Raw genomic sequence first — 20,441 nt, forward strand, 5'->3', positions numbered from 1 at the left:
TGGGCTATGTGCTACCTGGCATGTCTTGTGGTGCAATGAACACTTTGATTTTTACCACACCACCCAGTGACAGTGCAGAAGCATCCTGCTATTGCTGTGGATGGTGTGTCAGGCAGTGCAGTTGGTTGTGTCTTGCATCCTAGGGAGATGATTGTGCCATTCACTTAATCTGTGGGGTTTCTCAGTAACAGTCCCTGTCAGCAGGGTTGCTGAAGGATGCACCATCACTGCTCTGTGACCTCGCTTCCCAGACAGATATGTGGAGATACAGTCTGGTAATGTCAGAACCTGTTTCTTGCCTTCAGAACTCTACTCCTCATATCCCTGCTGCGTGACACGCTAATGAGGTTTCAGTGTAATCTTAATTTCCCAATAGCTGACATCCTGTGGTGCGCATAAAAGTGAGAAACTAAACAAACTCTTGCATGGTGACAGGTTTCAAAGTGGTAGCCTTGTTAGTCTGTATCAGCAAAAACAAGAACTCCTTGTTGTTTAAACAAACTCTCTGCACCTCTCACAAAAAGGGTTTGTGTATTACCTACTTTATGACTCTGAGTTTATACAGTGTCGTAGCTGGACAGGCTGCCATCTGGTACGGTGTGTTGACATCATCTGTTCTCACTGTGACATCAGCTGCCCCAGGAAGCAGAGCTGGGCTAAGCAGTCTCTCCTGAATATCACATTTCACACATGCTACAAAGAGATTTGGCAAAGATGACTGGAAATATAATAACTAATAACATTTTGTACTTTACATCAAAGCAGTGTACAAACACTTAAATATATTAATATTGTTTACTGATAGGCAACTACACAGGGAACAATGAAACCAAAGTATGGGACACCAGGACAACACTGTCTAGCTAATGAACGATCCCAGCTCCCTCACAAGGTAGGTAAAAATAATTACCCCATTTTAAACAGAGAAGAAAGTAGTGCATACTTAATTTTTAAGCATGTGCAGAAATGGTTTCCTGAAAATGGACAGACTGCTGAGTCAGCTCAATAAAAGGCACACAGTGTGCCAGCTGCAGAGCTCAGATTAGAACTCAGGAGCACCTGGCTCCTCATCCCAGGAGCAGACCACTAAGCAATCAGTCTCTCTCTTCCTAAATCATCCACACAGAAGGAGGAAACAAAGAGCGAGACCTTGTCCTGCTTGGGATATTAATAAAATGGTTGTTGGAGACAGACCAGGGGAAGCTCTATCTAAAAAGAAAGGAAATCCTCTGAACAGCTGTAGGAAGGTGGAGCTGAGGCAGTGTCCTAGCTGAATGCATCCGATGAAGTGAGCTGTAGCTCACGAAAGCTTATGCTCAAATAAGTCTCTAAGGTGCCACAAGTCCTCCTTTTCTTTTTGTGGATACAGACTAACACGGCTGCTACTCTGAAACCTAGCTCCATAATGGGGTCTCAGCCCATTCTTTCTCTTAGGGTCTTTTGTTTGTTGTTTCTCCCTTCGGCTCTGAAGAGTGATAGCTACTTAATATCTGTGAAATCCCATCACTAGGGTGACATCTGCTCCATGTCCAAAGGGATCTTGCTTATCTAATGGCTGTAGGTAGCTTCCTTTCTCTTCTGGGGATGCAGCTAACCTCACACTATGCAGAGGTGAGGAAACTCTTGGCTTTGGTTCCCTTCTTAGGGCTTGCTGACACTTGAAAAGCTACAGTGGCACGGCTGTGCTGCCAAGAGGCAATAGCTAGAATTCTTCTGTCTATCTAGCACTGTCTATGCTGGGGATTAGTTTGGTTTAACTAAACTGCTCAGTGGTGTGAATTTTTCACACCCCTGAGCGACGTAGTTAAGATGACCTAATTTTCTAGTATAGACCAGGCCTCAGCTCCAACAAGGCAGTGCATTAAGTGCAACATTCAAAATGAGCAAAGGAACAAAATCCATTTTTCACAAACAAGAGAATAAGTGCCAGCTCCTGCCTACAAATACAGCTTCTGAGGACAGTGCCCTCCTAAATGAAAGGGCAAAATAAGCTTCTGAAACATCCATTCTAAGGAAATGTGCAAGAGAGCATGCCATCTTTGTCTCTGGTTTGGACCTGGTCAGATAAGAGCTGTCTGTGCAATGCCTGAGGAGGATAGACGTGTGCCCCTGCTACTATGGCAATAGGATGCTGTGAATTTAAAAATGGCCTTGTATCACACAGGCATTGACGGGAGGAGGGGTAGGGCCATGTGCTCAGAGATTCCAGTGGCAATGCAGGTGTGACCCCATGGTTAATAACTACCTGGGGGAAAGCACCTAGTTCTGCTGCATTGAGGAAGAATTCAGATTTCTAATCTTCTAATGATCACACACACACACCAAAAGACAGTTACTCACCTTCTTGTAACTGTTGTTCTTCGAGAGGTGGTGTTCGCGTCCATTCCAATTAGGTGTGCATGCACTGAGTGCACGATCGTCGGAAACTTTTTCCCTCAGCAGCTCTCGTTGGGTCGCCCAAGGAGCCCCCTGGAGTGGTGTCCTCATGGCGCTCAATATATGACCCTGCCGACTCGACCCCCATTAGGTTTCTTCTTGCCAGCTACTCTGACAGAGGGGAAGGAGGGTGGGTTTGGAATGGACGTGAACAACACATCTCTAAGAACAACAGTTACAAGAAGGTGAGTAACCGTCTTTTCTTCTTCAAGTGATTGTTCACGTCGCTTCCAATCAGCTGACTCCCAAGCTCTCCCATGGGGGTGGGTTTGGAGTTAAGGAATCGCTGATCGGAGCACTGCTCTACCTGAGAGCTGCGTCGTCTCTAGCATGCTGGGTGCTGGCATAGTGGGGGGGAAAGGTATGCACCGAGGACCAGGTCGCCGCTCTGCAGATCTCCTGGATGGGCACCTGAGCCAGGAAAGCGGTGGAAGAGGCCTGAGCCCTTGTCAAGTGGGCCATTATAGCCGGGGAACCTTGGCGAGGTCATAGCAGGCACAGATGCAGTCCGTAATCCAGGAAGAGCTGTGCTGTGAGGAGACTGGAAGTCCTTTCATCCGATCTGCCACCGCTACAAACAGCTGGTTTGACTTCCTGAAAGGCTTTGTGCGCTCAGTGTAGAATGCTAATGCCCTCCGCATATCTAATGAATGAAACTTCTGCTCCTGTGCATTGGCATGTGGCTTGGGGTAGAATATTGTCCTGGCTGAGGTGGAATTGCGATACCACCTTGGGGAGAAAAGCTGGGTGTGTCCTGAGTTGTACCTCTTCCTTGTGGAAGACTGTGTAGTGGGAGGTCAGAGGTTAATGCTTTTAGCTCTGATACCCTCCTGGCCGATGTGATTGCAACCAGAATGGCCACCTTCCATGAGAGATACAGAAGGGAACATGTAGCAAGCGGCTCGAATGGGGCTCCCATAAGCCTAGCTAGGACCAGGCTGAGGTCCCAAGTCGGTACTGGTGGACGAGGCTGAGGGTATAAGCATTCCAGGCCCTTAAGGAAAAGGCCTACCATAGGACTGGCGAAGACTGAACGCCTCCACTCATCCTACCACTCTGAGTTCCTTTATATTGATGTGGAGCAGGATCTCAGACTGTGACCACATGCCCTGAGTCTGTAAGTGTCCTAGGTGTGCCCCCCAATTGAGGTCTGATGTGTCTGTTACTAAGGTCATGGACAGTTGGAGGTGGTGAATGGGACTCCTTTGCAGATCATGCGAGGGTCCAACCACCATCCTAGGGTGTCTAGGACTCGTGACAGTACTGTTACTACTGAGTCTAGACTATCCTCACCTGGGTGATAAGCTGTAGCAAGGCATGCCTGGAATGGTCTGAGCCTCATCCTGGCATGCCTCACCACATAGGTGCATGCTGCCATGTGTCCCAAGAGGCTGAGGCATGTCCTTGTGGTGGTGGTGGGGTACTGTCTGAGCGCCTGAGTGATGTGTGACAGTGTTTGGAATCTGGGTTGTGGCAGGATGGCTCTTGCCTGAACCAAGTCCAGCACTGCCCCGATGAATTCTATTTGTTGAGTGGGTGATAGAGCTGATTTGTCTATATTGAGGAGGAGACCCAGCCTCTGGAAGAGGTCTCTGAGTAACTGAACATGGGACTCCACCTGCTCCCTGGAGCGCCCTTGCAGGAGCCAATCGTCTAAGTAGGGGTACACTTGCACTTGTCTCTTTCGGTGAAAGGCTGCGACAACAGACATACACTTGGTGAAGACCCGGGGGGCTGTTGATAACCCGAATGGGAGCACCATGAACTGAAGATGTATGCAGTTGACAATGAACATTGGGAAGCAACTGTGGGGTGGCCAGATGGCTAGGTGGAAGTAAACATATTTCATGTCGAGGGCAGCATACCAGTCCCCCGGATCCAGGGAAGGGATAATTGTGCTCAGGGAGACCATGTGGAACTTTATCTTTACCATGAACTGATTGAGTCCCTGCAGGTCTAAGATGGGTCTGAGATCCCCCTTTGCCTTTGGGATTAGGAAATAACGGGAATAGAATCCCTTGCTCCTTAGCTCCTGAGGAACCTCCTCCGCTCCCGTGGCGAGGAGTGCCTGCACCTCCTGGATAAGGAGTTGCTTGTGAGAGGGGTCCCTGAAGAGGGACGGGGAAGGGGGGTGGGAGAGAGGGGAGGAGCAGAATTGGAGAGAATATCCAACTTCTACCATGTGAAGAACCCAGCGGTCCAATGTTTTATGGGACTACACACGGTAGAAGTGGGATAGACAGTTCAAAAAATGGGGGGAAGGATCCGTAATCATGGCTGGTATGCCGTCCTCGGGCATCCCTTCAAAACCCTTGCTTGGGTCCCGACAATGGCTTGGTTGGGCCCTGCCCTTGGCCTGAGGGAGGGTTGGAAGGCCAACACCTGGAATTCCTGCCCCTCTGGTGGTAAGTATCCTTCCTCGGGCGGGGTTGGTATTGCCTCTGCTGTTGCACAGGCTGAGGCTTGAAGGGCTTTCTCTGGGTAGCAGGTGTGCGCAGCCCCAGAGATTTCATCGTTGCCCTGGAATCCTTAAGGCTGTGAAGCCTTGAATCAGTCGGGTCTGAAAACAGCCCTGTACCCTCAAAGGGAAGGTCCTGCAGGGTCTGCTGAACGTCTGGGGGAAGCCCGGACACTTGGAGCCAAGCTGTTCTCCTCATATCCTAATAAGGATAAGTGCAGGGTCCTGCACTTAGGACGGAAGAATCCAATGCATAGCTACAGACTAGGGACTGAATGGCTAGGCAGCAGTTCTGCGGAAAAGGACCTAGGGGTTACAGTGGACGAGAAGCTGGATATGAGTCAGCAGTGTGCCCTTGTTGCCAAGAAGGCCAATGGCATTTTGGGATGTATAAGTAGGGGCATAGCGAGCAGATCGAGGGACGTGATCGTTCCCCTCTATTCAACATTGGTGAGGCCTCATCTGGAGTACTGTGTTCAGTTTTGGGCCCCACACTTCAAGAAGGATGTGGATAAATTGGAGAGAGTCCAGCGAAGGGCAACAAAAATTATTAGGGGTCTGGAACACATGAGTTATGAGGAGAGGCTGAGGGAGCTGGGATTGTTTAGCCTGCAGAAGAGAAGAATGAGGGGGGATTTGATAGCTGCTTTCAACTACCTGAAAGGGGGTTCCAAAGAGGATGGCTCTAGACTGTTCTCAATGGTAGCAGATGACAGAACGAGGAGTAATGGTCTCAAGTTGCAGTGGGGGAGGTTTAGATTGGATATTAGGAAAAACTTTTTCACTAAGAGGGTGGTGAAACACTGGAATGCGTTACCTAGGGAGGTGGTAGAATCTCCTTCCTTAGAGGTTTTTAAGGTCAGGCTTGACAAAGCCCTGGCTGGGATGATTTAACTGGGAATTGGTCCTGCTTCAAGCAGGGGGTTGGACTAGATGACCTTCTGGGGTCCCTTCCAACCCTGATATTCTATGATTCTATGATTCATGACCACCCCCAAGGAGATGGTACATGCCACAGAGTCGGCCGAATCGAGTGAGGCCACAGGGATGTCCTGGCAACCGCCTTCCCCTCCTCAACCAGAGCCGAGAACTCAGTCTTTGACTCAGTGGGGAGTAACTCCTTATATTTTGACATGGAGTCCCATGAGTTAAAATTATACCTGCTCAGGATAGCTTTCTGGTTAGCTATACTCAGCTGTAGACCTCCCAGTGGCATAAATTTTCCTGCTAAAGAGGTCCATCTGTTTGGCCTCTTTGGCCTTAGGAGCTGGTGCTTGTTGTCCCTGACACTCCTTCTCATTCACTGCAGAGACCACCAGGGAGGAAGGGTGTGGGTGGGAGAACAAGAATTCATAACCCATAGAGGGAACAAAGTATTTTCTTTCCACACCCCTGGCAGTTGGTGGAATGGAGGCTGGAGCCTGCCACAAAGCACTATAATTGTTGCCAATAGTCTTAATTACTGGCAAGGGCAACACCACTCTGGAAGGGCCCTCCAGCATAAGAATGTCCACCACCGGGTCCTCTGGCTCAATGACTGCCTCCGCCTGTAGGCCCATATTACAGGCAATGTGGCGGAATAGGTCCTGGTGGGCCCTGTGGTCAATGGGTGGAGGACCTGAAGTTGATGCCCTTGCCACCGCCTCATCAGGCAAAGACGAAGAAGAGGCCAGTGGAAGCACAGGGTTATCATGGCCCACCATGTGCTCAGGTTGGTCCTGGGCAGCGTTGGTGCCAAGTGGCTCAATGTAGTCCGACGGGACCTTGGATGTAGATGGATCTGGGGCTGGTCCTGTGCCCTATGTAGTATGCAGGGGTGGTCTGGATAGAGCCGCCTTTGTGGTACGAGGGATGGTTCTGTCCACCGGTGACCGTGCCCAGTGATGCCCCAACGCAACCACTGACCTAGAAACCCTGGAAGGTGTACCCTGGGCTGGATGGTAAGCCCAGGGGGTCCAGAAGGGCCATTGTGCAGCGGGTGGCCATTGAGGTTGTCAGGATGAAGGAGCATGTCTCCCGTGTTTGTCCGACCTGTGTCTACTACACCGTGAGTAGTAGGAGCTGTCCTCAGAGTCAGAGGAGCCTGAGGGCGACGACACGGCGGTGCCGAGGATCCCTACACCGGGCGGTTGGTGCCAAGAGGAGGACGTCAGAGATCAGTGCTGCAAGAACAGTGCTGGCTTTCCCATGACTTAGACCGGTGCCGGGGAGTGACTCCTATGTTCCAGTGCCGTATCACAGAGCTTGGTGATAGAGGGCGATCGTGACCAGCAGGACTGTCCCTAGACATTGAGGTTCCCTATACAGCCCCCCTGTGGAAGGGTGAGGGGGGGCTGCACCCAAGGTCTGTGGGGGGTAGAAGCAGGCTTGGGGGGCAGGAGGAAAACGCCCCCCCCCCCGCAGCATGAGCCGGCGGAGTGGGTTGGCGCCGAATCATTCCACTTCCTGCTGCCCGGTGATTGCACAGGGCAGTGGGAAGTGGAGTGACCCAGCCCCAGCCAGCTCCACTCTGCTCCCCTGGCTCCCAGCCTTGGGACTTGGGGGGCAGGGGGGAACTGCCCCCCAGCACTCACTGGCAGAGCGGAGCGGGCTGGGGCTGGGTCGCTCCACTTTCCACTGCCCGGTGAGTGTAGGCCGTGCCCAACCCCTGCTGCAGTCCCCCGAGATGTAGCTCAGGGGAAGGGGTAGTGTGGCAGTGGGCTGGGGTGGAGCAGTGGTGGGAAGAGGCAGGGCAGAGCAGGGGCAGGGGCTTTGGGGAAGAGGTGGGGTGGAGCAGGGGTGGGGGCAGCTTTCGTGGCTGGCTTAGCCGGCCGGGGGATTGGGCTGGCTGCTGGAGCAGCACACAACTGCGTAGGGCACCAGGAAATTTGGGGTAATTTTGTACCCCAAATTTCCTGGTGCTGTATGCAGCTGCGTAGTTTGCATATGGGTAAGGACAGCCCTGGTGTCTGGTGCCAACTTCCCGGTGCTGGAGATCCTGAGTGACTCACTCCCTGCGTCTTACTGTCTTGTACTGGGGCTGATGCTGGAGGTGATGTAGACTGTGAACGGTGCCATGAACGGTGCTGGTCTTGAGAGGAAGATGGCCTCATCGTTGCTGGTTTGCTTCTAGATGGCATCCATCTAGGCGGTGCCGGGGGCTTGTCTCTAACAGCAGGGGGCTGAGACACAGTATTTTCTGAGAGGTCCCTTGCTGCCTTGAAAGTATCTGGGGTGGAGGGGGCTTCCACCTCCTCCACCAAGTCGAGCCCCACTGGTGAGTCACTGGGTGCTGGACTCAACAGTTCCAGCTGGGGTGCTGGAGTCAGCGGCACAGGGTCTTGCTGTTTGGAAGTTAAGTCCTTCCTCTGGGGCAGCAGGGTCTCCCCAGATGGTCTCGCTCTCTGAGGAGAGCGCCTTCTGTTGAAACAAGAAAATAAAAGTTTTAAAGAACTAAGAATGGCTAAGGGAAGACTTGAAGGCAAGCAAGCTAACGCAGTTCCAGTGCCACCACAGACTGTAAGAAGAACTGAAGGGGGGTCAGGTCGCAGGATCATATATTGAGTGCCATGAGGGTGCGGCTCCAGGGGGCTCCCTGGCTGACCTGACGGGAGCTGCTGAGGGAAAAAGTTTCCGACGACCGTGCACGTTCACACGCACACCTAATTGGAATAGATGTGAACAATCACTTGAAGAAGAACCTCTTGAGGGTGGGTGGCGAATATTAAGGGGAGGGCCGCCCATGGTGGCGTGGAGAGCATTGAGAGACTGAAGTGAAACCAGTAAGGAAAATGGTGTTTTCCTTACTGATTTTACTTTGTACTCCTGCTCATATGTAACTTCTGGTAGCTCCAGTTTTCAAGCATCTGACGTTTACTTCAGTACTGTATGAACAGATTGAACTATTTGTAAAGGACACCTATCTATGTGCAGTTCTGGCCCCCACTAAGCATAATATATGAGCACAGGAAGTGTTATTTCTATCACTGTCAAACATAAATCATCTCTCAAATCATGAAAGGTGTGGAAAAAGTGAATGTTGAAGGGTCATTTACCCTTCCCCACAGTACAAGAACTAGGGGTCACCTGATAAAATGAACAGGCAGCAGGTTTAACACAAACAAAAGGAAGTATTTCTTCATACAATGCATGGTCAACCTGAGGAACACATTGCCATAGGATGGTCTAGATGATACCTAGTCCTGCCATGAGTGCAGGGGACTGGACTAGATGACCTCTCGAGGTCTCTTCCAGTCCCATGATTCTATGATGTTGTGAAGGCCAAAAGTATAGCTGGGTTCAAAAAAAGAACTAGATAAATTCATGGAGGATGGTTCACCAACGGCTACTAGCCAGGATGGTCAGAGATGCAGTGTCATGCTCAGGACGACCCTAAACCTCTGGTTGCCAGAAGCCAGGAAGGGAAGATGGGTGCATCCCTCCAAGTGCCCTGTTCTGTACACTCTCCTTGAAGGTCTGGTACTGCCCACTGTCAGAAGACAGGGTCCTGGGCTAGATGGACCACTGGTCTGACCTCGTCTGGCTGTTCTTATGTTCTTAAAAACCAGTTGAACCAACTTGGGTCTCATTTTCTAAAATATTTCCTCATGAGGATGTCTGATTCTCTGCTACACTAAGTCTCCTTTACACTGTCATAAGGCACATTTGGGGCTGCCAAGGTGGTGTAAATGCACATCCACGTCAAGGCACCTCTATGGTGCCAGAATGTAAAGGAGTCTGGTGTAACTGAGGGCATGGCTACACTCGAACCTTCAAAGCGCTGCCGCGGGAGTGCTCCCACAGCAGCGCTTTGAAGTGCGAGTGTGGTCGTGCGCCAGCGCTGGGAGAGAGCTCTCGCAGCGCTCCTGGTGCTCCACCTCCACGAGGGGATTAGCTTAGAGCACTGGGAGCACGGCTCCCAGCACTGGGGCACTGTTTACACTGGCGCTTTGCAGCGCTGTAACTTGCTGCGCTCAGAGGGGTGTTTTTTCACACCCCGAGTGAGAAAGTGCCAGTGAAGCCATAGCCTGAATCAATTGCCCTTTTCTAAATTCTAAATCAATTGCCCTTTTCAGCCTCAACTATGGTATTAGCTGCAGCCAACAAGAGAATGCTGGACTCTGTCACTTTGCTGAGTGGTGACTGTGCCCCAGGCTGGTGATTCCACTGCACAGGCCTGTGTGATCTGTGGGCCAGTGAGAGTCAGTGGGCCACAGCTGAAAGGGAGAGAAGATGAAATACTTAGACTTGTCCTGGGGGCAGTGAAGTGACAGAAGTCTCCTGAGGGAAGGAGGAGATGGAGCTGCTCTCTGTCTGTGCCACGATCATGAAGCCAGGTTTTAAAGAAAGTTTCCAAGCTGACAACATCATTCTCTATGGTCTGAAGGTCAATGTCCATCCCCAGGATCACACTGTCTGCGGAAGGAGAGAATTATAGAAATTTAGGACTGGGAGGGATCATCCCCCTGTGCTGAGGCAGGACCAAGTATACCTACATTGCCCCTGACAGATGTTTGTCGAAATTATACTAGGACAGTCCCCAAGACTCCGAGGCCCCAGAACCATACAAACCATCTGTCTGTGGCCACTCTGAGCAGGTGTGTTGGTGTCTCAGTGGCTCATGTACTTTCCTTACTCCTGGTTTGTTTGTACCTAAATGGCACCTTCCATCAAAGGTTCTCAATGCACTTCAGAGCTAGCTGTTCGTTTGGTCTCCTGGGGAGGGGACATTCTCCCCATTAGACAGAGGGGCTTGCTGAGGAACAGGGGCTACAGGATGTAACTGAGGAGCGAATGTGGCCCACTTAGCTTACTGGTTCTCTGTACACCAAGTGCTGAAGCTCACCATCAGCTTTAAGCCAGGATATCTTAGCACGTCTTGGCCATTTTAGCATCCCCACTGGGGAGCTTCAGGAGACAGAAGTCTTGCACTCCTAGAGCGGGGCTCCACTCACTCCTCTTTTTCCCCACTAATGAGCAGTGTTTCCTGCTCAGCAGGGTTACCCTGCCCAGCACCTCTTTACACACCCAACCTGCACTCAACCCACTCCCCTTCACTTGCCACAGTGGCTTCAGTACCAGCTTCTCTTTCTTGCAGGGAAGCCCAACAGCTGCAGCAAGAGGAGTCCATGCCTGAATACAAGGAGTGCTCCCCTAGGCCTTGCTGCTTATGCACATGCATGCCTCTACACTGCTGGTTATAAGGGCCTTCACCACACCAGCCTGGGATATTTTACGTGACAAAAAAACCAGGGTTCAGAGCAAAGGTAAAAACACATGCAGATTGTGAGTTCATGGGCTAGAAGTGGCAGTTTTAAAGTAGACTGTATCCATTTAAAGAAAATGTAGGTGAAACAGAAGTAGTACCTAACATGGTCAAAACTCTGTCTCAGCCTCACAACTCCTAAGGAGAGTAGGTATCATTGCCCCGTTTTACAGATGGGGAAACTGAGGCTGAAAGTTACAAAGGATCTTATAGAGTCAATGACAGAGCTGAAATTAGAACTTAGGTCTTCCTGACTAATGCTGGGCATAGTCCTCCTATACTGCCCATCAATGGTAGTTTCGAGCCAGGCAGTATTTGTCCTATAACTGCTCAGTTGAAATCACTGTTAGCCCGTTAGCATGCAGTCTCAATCCTGACCATTTTATAAGAAGGGCTAATCTGATACTTGGATTCAGTGGAAAAATGCGCAGAATTCTGAACTCCAAGCAAGAGTTCTTCAACTGTGCCCCAAACGAAATGGTCAGACTAAATACTGCACACATTCCACTCATCCACATGGAAAATCTACAGGAACTGCAGCAGCATGTATGGCACAGCCTGAGATATATGAACGTCTAGCAGGGAGCACTTTCCAGGGAGCTACTTGACTCAACTCCAGCAAAGTCAGACACCAAGGATTTCTCTGGTGGCACAACACAAGGCTGCTGTCACTGCCCTGGCTCACCGTGGCAGTGTGGATAAAAATCAATGATTTAAAAAAAAATTAAAAAATTGGATTTTTTTTTATTTAAATTGGATTTTTTTGATAAAATGCTTTTTGAGGAAAAAAACCTATCTAAGGACAGTTTTAATTAAGTAAGATACATGAAAGCTCAAAGATATCTCATCATGGAATCGGGATTACAAATTCTAGTTCTATAGCAGGGGTCTCAAACTCAGATGACAACGAGGGCCACATGAGGACTAGTACATTGGCCCGAGGGCCGCATCACTGACACCCCCCCTTCGCAACCCCCCCACTCTACCCCTTCCATGAGGCCCCGCCTCTTCCCACCCCTTCCCTGCCCCCATTCCAACCCCTTTCCCAAATCCCCACCCCTGCCCCGGCTCTTCTCCGCCTCCTCCCCTGACCTCACGGCTCCCTGCTCCTCCCCCCCCCTCCTGGAAAGCTCTAAGTACCGCCAACAGCTGTTTGGCAGCTTGGTGGCAGGAAGCACCTGGAGTTAGGCAAGGGGGGGCACGGGGAGCTTGGCGGGCTGCAGAAAATAACGTGGGAGGGGGTGGGGAGGTGCGGGAAGCTTCACGGGCCGCAGAAAATAACCCCGTGGGCCATGTGTTTGAGACCCCTGTTCTATAGTATGAGAGAATATATTCATGTAAAGTTTAAGAAAAGTTTTGTAAATGAGTTCCAATAGTTCATGGATTAGGGACCCAATCTTATGGGGTTCCAGGGGCTTGAGTATAGATTATTTAGGTTAATCTTTCTATCTGCCCAATGGGACTCAGTGCTCAATCTAGAAGATACCATCAGAGATGCTTAGTTTTGCAGTTCTCAAACTGTGGATTTGTGTCTCCAGAGATAACATGCTTGTTAACAGGAAAAATGTTTTTAAATAAATAAATAAGTATTATATAGAGGTGAGAAATAATAGACCTCAACTCTATTGTCCCTCTGCAAATTTGTGTACACAGAGTCAATCTCTTACTTCTCTCTAAAAGTGCAAAGTTTCAAAAAGTTCAATGAATAGAAGATTGTTGGGCGCGGAATAGATCTGGACAAGGCGAAGTCTGGAGATAAATGTGAGAAGGGAGGGACAAGCAGTAGAAGCAAAAGTGACACTGTTTGAGCAGCATATTCCAGAAGTCTTGAGGTCTTTCTGAGTGTAGCCTTCATTGATTTGAGATCTCCCATACCATTCTCTCACTAGAAGGGAAAACCTATAATGGCAGCAGGCCGTAAAAGAGACCCAATTTGGGAATCATAGAATATCAGGGTTGGAAGGGATCTCAGGAGGTCATCTAGTCCAACCCCCGGCTCAAAGCAGGACGAATCCCCAACTAAATCATCCCAGCCAGGGCTTTGTCAAGCCTGACCTTAAAAACTTCTAAGGAAGGAGATTCCACCACCTCCCTAGGTAACGCATTCCAGTGTTTCACAACCCTCCTAGTGAAAATTTTTTTCCTAATATCCAACCTAAACCTCCTCCACTGCAACTTGAGACCATTACTCCTTGTTCTGTCATCTGCTACCACTGAGAACAGTCTAGATCCATCCTCTTTGGAACCCCCTTTCAAAGGTAGTTGAAAGCAGCTATCAAATCCCCCCTCATTCTTCTCTTCTGCAGACTAAACAATCCCAGTTCCCTCAGCCTCTCCTCATAAGTCATGTGTTCCAGTCCCCTAATCATTTTTGTTGCCCTCCGCTGTACGTTTTCCAATTTTTCCACATCCTTCTTGTAGTGTGGGGCCCAAAACTGGACACACTACTCCAGATGAGGCTTCACTAATGTTGAATAGAGGGGAACAATGATGTCCCTCGATCTGCTGGCAATGCCCCTACTTATACATCCCAAAATGCCATTGGCCTTCTTGACAACAAGGGCACACTGTTGACTCATATCCAGCTTCTCATCCACTGTAACCCCTAGGTCCTTTTCTGCAGAACTGCTGCCGAGCCATTCGGTCCCTAGTCTGTAGCGGTGCATGGGATACTTCCGTCCTAAGTGCAGGACTCTGTACTTGTCCTTGTTGAACTTCATCAGATTTCTTTTGGCCCAATCCTCTAATTTGTCTAGGTCCCTCTGTATCCTATCCCTACCCTCCAGCGTATCTACCTCTCCTCCCAGTTTAGTGTCATCTGCAAACTTGCGGAGGGTGCAATTCACACCATCCTCCAGATCATTTATGAAGATATTGAACAAAACCGGCCCGAGAACCGACCCTTGGTTGAAGTTCCTCTACCTGTGGGTAAAACAGGCATGTGTGCAAAATGCAAACAGTGCAACAAAGAAATGCAAGGCCTGGTTGAAACAACATTGCCTGAATGAAACAACATCATGAAAAGTGTTCCTTCTCAGGAGGAATCTGTGTTGAAGATGATGAAAGGAACATGTATGAAAATGTAGGATCTTCAGGTTGGTAAACTTTTTTATTTCATACTTCTTTCTTAAGGACTGCCTGTCTTCCTTCTGGACTATTCTTGAATTCTCACGTTGGAGCAAAAAATATGGTTGTTACTCTATGGTATTATCTTTTTAGATGCAGTTGTGATAAAAAAATAAATAGCTGAAATAGGCAGATCTTCCTTTTACAGTTTCACCTTTAAAGTAGTACTGAGTGTCAGTGAATCCTTCTGTGGCCAGCAGGACCATTAGATAATCTTGTCTGACCTCCTGCAGGGCATAGGCCAGAAAATTCCACCAGTGGTTCCCGCATTAAGCGATTAACCTCGGTTCAGATACAGCAGCTCTTTTAGAAAAGCAACTCAGCTTGATTTAAAGACTTGAGGTGATGGTGAATCCACCATGTCCCTAGGTAAGTTGTTCCAATGGTTAATTATTCTCACTTAAAAAATTATGCCTTGTTTCTAATCTGAATTTATCACTTCAACTACCAGCCACTGGATTTTGTTCACCTGTCCTAGATTAAAAAGCCCTCTCCTATCAGAAATCTCTACCCTATGTAGGTACTTGTAAACCACAACCAGCCTCTTTGTTAAAATAAAGAGATTGAGCTGCTTTAGTCTCTTACTATAAGGCATGTTTTCCAGAGATGGACCCATTCTTGTAGCTCTTTTTGGAGCCTTTAGCAATTAGTAAACATCCTTTTAGAGCTATCAGCCCGAGACACAATAGCCAGTAATGGTCTCACTAATGCTGGATATGGAGGTAATACCATGGCCCTATTTCTGCTCACTAGTTCCCTGCTCACACATTGCTGTAGCAACCATTGATAGTAAATGATTTAAACTTGGGCTCTCAAAGCAGTTTATGGGAGTTGGATGCTTAGCTCCCACAGAATGGGAATTTGGGTGCCCAAATCCCTAAGACTCTTTTGAAAACCCCAATCTTAAAAATTAAAGCATGTTCCCAGTTTCTGGCCCAGTAGGAACCAAAGCCTCACAGCAAACTTTCATTTTGACAGATCACAGTTTAGTACAGCCCTTTCCCCAGCTATGGAGCAAAGCAATCCCCTTCCTGGTCATTATTATTTTATAGTGCCCACAAGTCTGCAGGTGCTGCCTGGGGGCAGGTCTCTGCTCTGAAGAGCTCATAATTAAGGGGTGGAATTGAAGGATAAGTGAGCAGTGTCCAACAGGCCAGCTCCTCCTTTAGGAAGCCTGGATATCAGGTGTTCGTAGCCTGTTTGCCAGAAGCTGGGACTGAGCGCCAGGGGATGGATCACTTGATGATTACCTGTTCTGTTCATTCCCCCTGGGGCAGCTGGTATTGGCCACTGCCTCAGAAGACAGGATACTGGGCTAGATGGACCTTTGATCTGACCCAGTAGGGCCATTCTTATGTTCTTATGTTGAGGGGTAGAGAGCTGATGACGCTCCTCTCACAGCCCTGCCTGAGATGCTGGGAAATACATTGTTCCCTCTGCAAAGAGACTCCAGGCACCTGGCCCCAGTGAGTGCTTCATTTTGCCTCAGAAGGATACTGAGCATGTAATCCTGGTGAACACACATGAGCTGTGCCTTGAGGAGTAAAGCATTGCTGACTGTGTGAGTTCCTTTCTGAGGAGTACCCTGCACACGGTGCTGCAGGAATGACAGCTCCTCCCCAAGAACCATGGCACTGGTGAATACTGCAGCTTCTCTCCAAGGAATGCTGAGCACACAGGTTAATGGCAAGCACATGGACTCCTCCTTGATGGAAATTAGTGCCAGAGTGTGTGTGAGCTCCATCCTGAGGCATGCCCAGGAAGAAAGGGCCACAGAAGGATCTGGGCTCCTCTCTGAAGAATACCCTGCATGCACAGCATTGGTGGGTGAGTCAGCTTCTTGCCCACAATGCTGCCAATTATATTCTCTCCTCTCTGAATAATTCAGAGCTGGTGAATGCACCATCTTATGCTGGAGGAATGATTAATGTTTGGAGCATTGGCTAACATGTCATTCTCCTGGCAGAACAAGAAGTAATGGTCTCAAGTTGCAGTAGGGAAGGTTTAGGTTGGATTTTAGGAAAATCTTTTCCACTAGGAGGGTGGTGAAGCACTGGAATGGGTTACCTCGGGAGGTGGTGGAATCTCCTTCCTTAGAGGTTTTTAAGGCCCAGCTTGATAAAGCCCTGGCTAGGATGATTTAGTTGGGAGTTGATGCTGCTTTGAGCAGGGGGTTGGACTAGATGACCTCCTGAGGTCCCTCCCAACACTGATATTCTGTGATTCTATGCTCCGAAATATAGACTGGAGACAACCTTAGCTCTTCAGCAAACAAAGCACTTGGGAATGCATGAGCTTCTCTCTGATAAATGGCATGCGCACACAGTGCTGAGCTACTCCTCTTGGAGTGACGCTGAGTGTGTGCAATTGGGGAATGTTTTCACTCCTCTCTCAATAAACATGAATTGCCTTTCTCTTCTCTAGTAACAACGCAGCTGCCTATGTACTGTAATTGTGTTGGCAAAACATATGGCCTTAGTAAAAGGAAACTCAACACTGTCTCTTTCTAGAAAGAAATGGTGCAGCTGGGCTGAAATGGTGAGCTGGCCATACCTCAGTGTAGCAGCTGTAGTGAAATGCCACTAATTACATTCCTGAAGAGCAACTACCTACACAAACAGGGCCGGCTCTAGGTTTTTTGCCCAAGCAAAACATTTGCTGCCCCAAGCTCCGAGAGCGCAACTGCCCCAGAAAAAAAAAAAGGAAAAAAGGTGGCCGGAATGCCGCCCCTGGAATTGTGCTACCCCAAGCACGTGCTTGCTTTGCTGGTACCTAGAGCCGGTCCTGTACCCAGAGCTATTTCCTGTTCATCTATCTGCAAAGCATAAATTTATATTGAGTTTCCCTGACTCACAGAGAGAGAGAGAGAGAGAGAGAGAGATGATGGTTCTCCACACTCATGAAGAATTTTTTAGCTCTTTAGCCTCTACATTTGCTGTTTCTATGAAAAATGCACAGATGGATGAAGCACCTTTCTGGGACATAACTATTTACTCCACTCCCATTAGCAAATGGTTTGTTAATGCTCAGTAAAGGTTCCACAAGAGTTACATTAAGGTCCCAGGACAGGGAAAACACCTGAATGGAGGGGATAGGCACGAACCAGTCCTTCTACAGTATGTCTACATTGCAGCTGAGAGGTGAGATTCCCAGTGCAGGTAGACAGACTCCTGCTAGTCTCACTCAAGCCAGCACCCTGAAACTAGCAGCATGGACATTAAAGCATGGGCAGAGTCTCGGGCTACCTGCCCGAGTCAAAGCCTGGCCAACCTTCTGGGTCCAGGCTCAGGTGGCTATGCTGAGCTGATCATAGAATATCAGGGTTGGAAGGGACCTCAGGAGGTCATCTAGTCCAACCCCCTGCTCAAAGCAGGACCGATCCCCAATTAAATCATCCCAGCCAGGGCTTTGTCAAGCCTGACCTTAAAAACTTCTAAGGAAGGAGATTCCACCACCTCCCTAGGTAACCCATTCCAGTGTTTCACCACCATCCTAGTGAAAAGGTTTTTCCTAATATCCAACCTAAACCTCCCCCACTGCAACTTGAGACCATTACTCCTTGTTCTGTCATCTGCTACCACTGAGAACAGTCTAGCTCCATCCTCTTTGGAACCCCCTTTCAGGGTGTTGAAAGCAGCTATCAAATCCCGCCTCGTTCTTCTCTTCCGCAGACTAAACAATTCCAGTTCCCTCAGCCTCTCCTCATAAGTCATGTGTTCCAGTCCTCTCATCATTTTTGATGCCCTTCGCTGGACTCTTTCCAATTTTTCCACATCCTTCTTGTAGTGTGGGGCTCAAAACTGGACACACTACTCCAGATGAGGCCTCACCAATGTCGAATAGAGGGGAACGATCACATCCCTCGATCTGCTGGCAATGCCCCTACTTATACAGCCCAAAATGCCATTGGCTTTCTTGGCAACAAGGGCACACTGATGCCTGTGCTGCACTGTCCACACTACTGTTTTTTGAACACTAGTGTGAAGCTGTCTACCCGTGCTGGGAATGACATCTCCCCGCTGCAGTGTAGATATATCCTTAGAAATTCTGAAAAAGTGGAATGAGAGAACACTGTATGAGTTTGAATTGGATGCTAATATGGCAACTAAATGGACCCTGAGAGAGCCAATGGGGAGACCTTGAAAGTTGAACTGGAGGATGCAATCCAGAATCTTGAAAACAGAAGCTTGTAATGGGCTGAAACCTTGGTTTGAAGCTCAGATGGAAAAATCAGAGGTTATGTAGTGAAGGAAGCTGTTGTCCTTGTCTCATTTGTTGCAGAAGCTGGAATGTGCATCGAGAATGAGGCAGGGGATGGTATGAGACATGGTCATCTCAGGGTTAAGGCAACTGAACGCCATCCTGGAAAACTGGGTTCTATCCCTGCCTCTGCCCCAGAGTTCCTGTTCGATGCTGGACAAGTCCCTTAAACCAGAATTCTCAGCTGGCCATTAACTGTGTTTTCTCACTTTCTGGCTCCCCAGTGTGAGATACAAGGGGCTAGGTTTTTAGAAGGGCTGAACACTCACAACTGCAATTGAATTAAATTTGAGCTGTGTTTTGAAGATATGAAGTGCAATTAAATGCAAAATACAATGAACAATCAGGCCTTGGGTCTCAATTTGGCACCCAGAATTAGTGGACTCCTTTGATAATTTTGACTTTAAATCTGTGGCTCCGTTCCCCAGCTGTAAAATAGGGATAATACCACCACCTAAGACTGATATGGCAACCACCCGATCCCAGCCAGCTGGGAAAATGGGGAGGAGAACACAACAACGACCTAATCTCACAGGGGTGCTGTGAAGATAAATTATTTAATATTTGTGAAGCACATGGGCCTGGATGCACAAACAGAGTTAGATGTTGACACAGACCATCATGGTGCTTAGTTTTTAGGCACCTAGAAAAATACTGTGATTCACAAAGCTTGAGTTAGGTGCTGAGGCTCCTATACAACACATGGGGAGAGAGAGGCACCTCAGAGTGCAATTCACAGAAGCCAGTAGGCTAGGCAGGGAGCCGCCTAAGCTACTGGGTGGGAGATGGTGACCAGAGAGTGGAGTGCTAAGTGTTATTCCTCTCATGGAGATAGGTGGCTCCCTGCAGCCTGGACTTAGGTGCCTGTGTATGCTAGGAATTCTCAGGTGTGAGCCCTCTCCTGGAGTTAGGTGCCTACGGCACCTGAGGTGGAAAAGGGATTTGAACAGGGATCTGTCACATCTCAGGGGAGTGCTCAAACCATGGGGCTATGGGATATTCTGATGTGGGGACTCCCTCAATCTTTCCTGTTGAAGCTGTTGCACTGATTTAATCCTGAGGTCAAGTGTACCGAATGGGACCAGCACAACGAGACAAGGCAGCCAACCCAGCTCTGCCCAGACTGATAGACATAGGCACTGACTCCGTGGATGCTCCAGGGCTGGAGCACCCAGGAAAAATATAGTGGGTGCTCAGCATCCACCGACAGCCCTGTTGATCAGCAACTCCCCATTCCCACCCCAGCACCTCCTGCCCACTGTGGATCAGCTGTTCAGCGGCAGGCAGGAGGTTCTGGGGGAGGGGGCGGAGCAAGGGCAGGAAGAGGTGGGCTGGGGCAGAGTGGGGGTGGGAAGAAGCATCCGCTGGGCAGGCTTTATTGAAACTAACCTGAAAGTGAGGCTTCACTAGAGAGGAAGGGTCCTCAAACATTTAAAGGGACAGGATGTCACACCAAGGTCTCTGTTTTCCAAACCCCAAACCTTGTTCAACACTATTTAATGTTGGAGAGTGACAGGGTCATATTAACACCTTTGACTCTTTGGGCCCTTTATTCCAGCTACATTAATACAACAGGGCTCAGGCATACACTTTTATCAAGTACTTGTGGCACCTTAGAGACTAAGGTGCCACAAGTACTCCTTTTCTTTTTGCGAATACAGACTAACACGACTGCTACTCTGAAACTTTTATCAAGAACTTTAATCCACTCCTCTGTCCAGCAGTCCTGGTTTCTCCTATCAAGAGTCACCTGCTAACATTGCTCCCTCTCTGACTGAACTCTGTATTCTTCAGCCACCCAGAAGCTTCCCCTCCGCACAGGTAGTAGACACTTTCAGTGAACACATCAGTTTTGGAACTGTATGGATCAAGCCCTTCCAAACTTCATTTATTTCAACTCACAGTTTATGGTTCTTC

General features: G+C 48.9%; 1 protein-coding gene across 1 annotated transcript in view; it reads right to left on the reverse strand.

Annotated features, from left to right (window-relative positions):
• M1AP (meiosis 1 associated protein) overlaps positions 1-20,441 on the reverse strand; it is a 59,300-nt gene that overhangs the window by 12,178 nt on the left and 26,681 nt on the right. The window contains exons 5-6 of the mRNA XM_073343216.1: positions 10,115-10,288; positions 543-693 (exon numbers count right to left, since the gene is read on the reverse strand). Coding sequence (XP_073199317.1) covers positions 543-693; positions 10,115-10,288 — 325 coding nt within the window. The remainder of the gene's footprint in view (positions 1-542; positions 694-10,114; positions 10,289-20,441) is intronic.

The sequence above is a fragment of the Lepidochelys kempii genome, chromosome 4, assembly GCF_965140285.1.
Source record: "Lepidochelys kempii isolate rLepKem1 chromosome 4, rLepKem1.hap1, whole genome shotgun sequence".
Classification (NCBI taxonomy): domain Eukaryota; kingdom Metazoa; phylum Chordata; order Testudines; family Cheloniidae; genus Lepidochelys; species Lepidochelys kempii.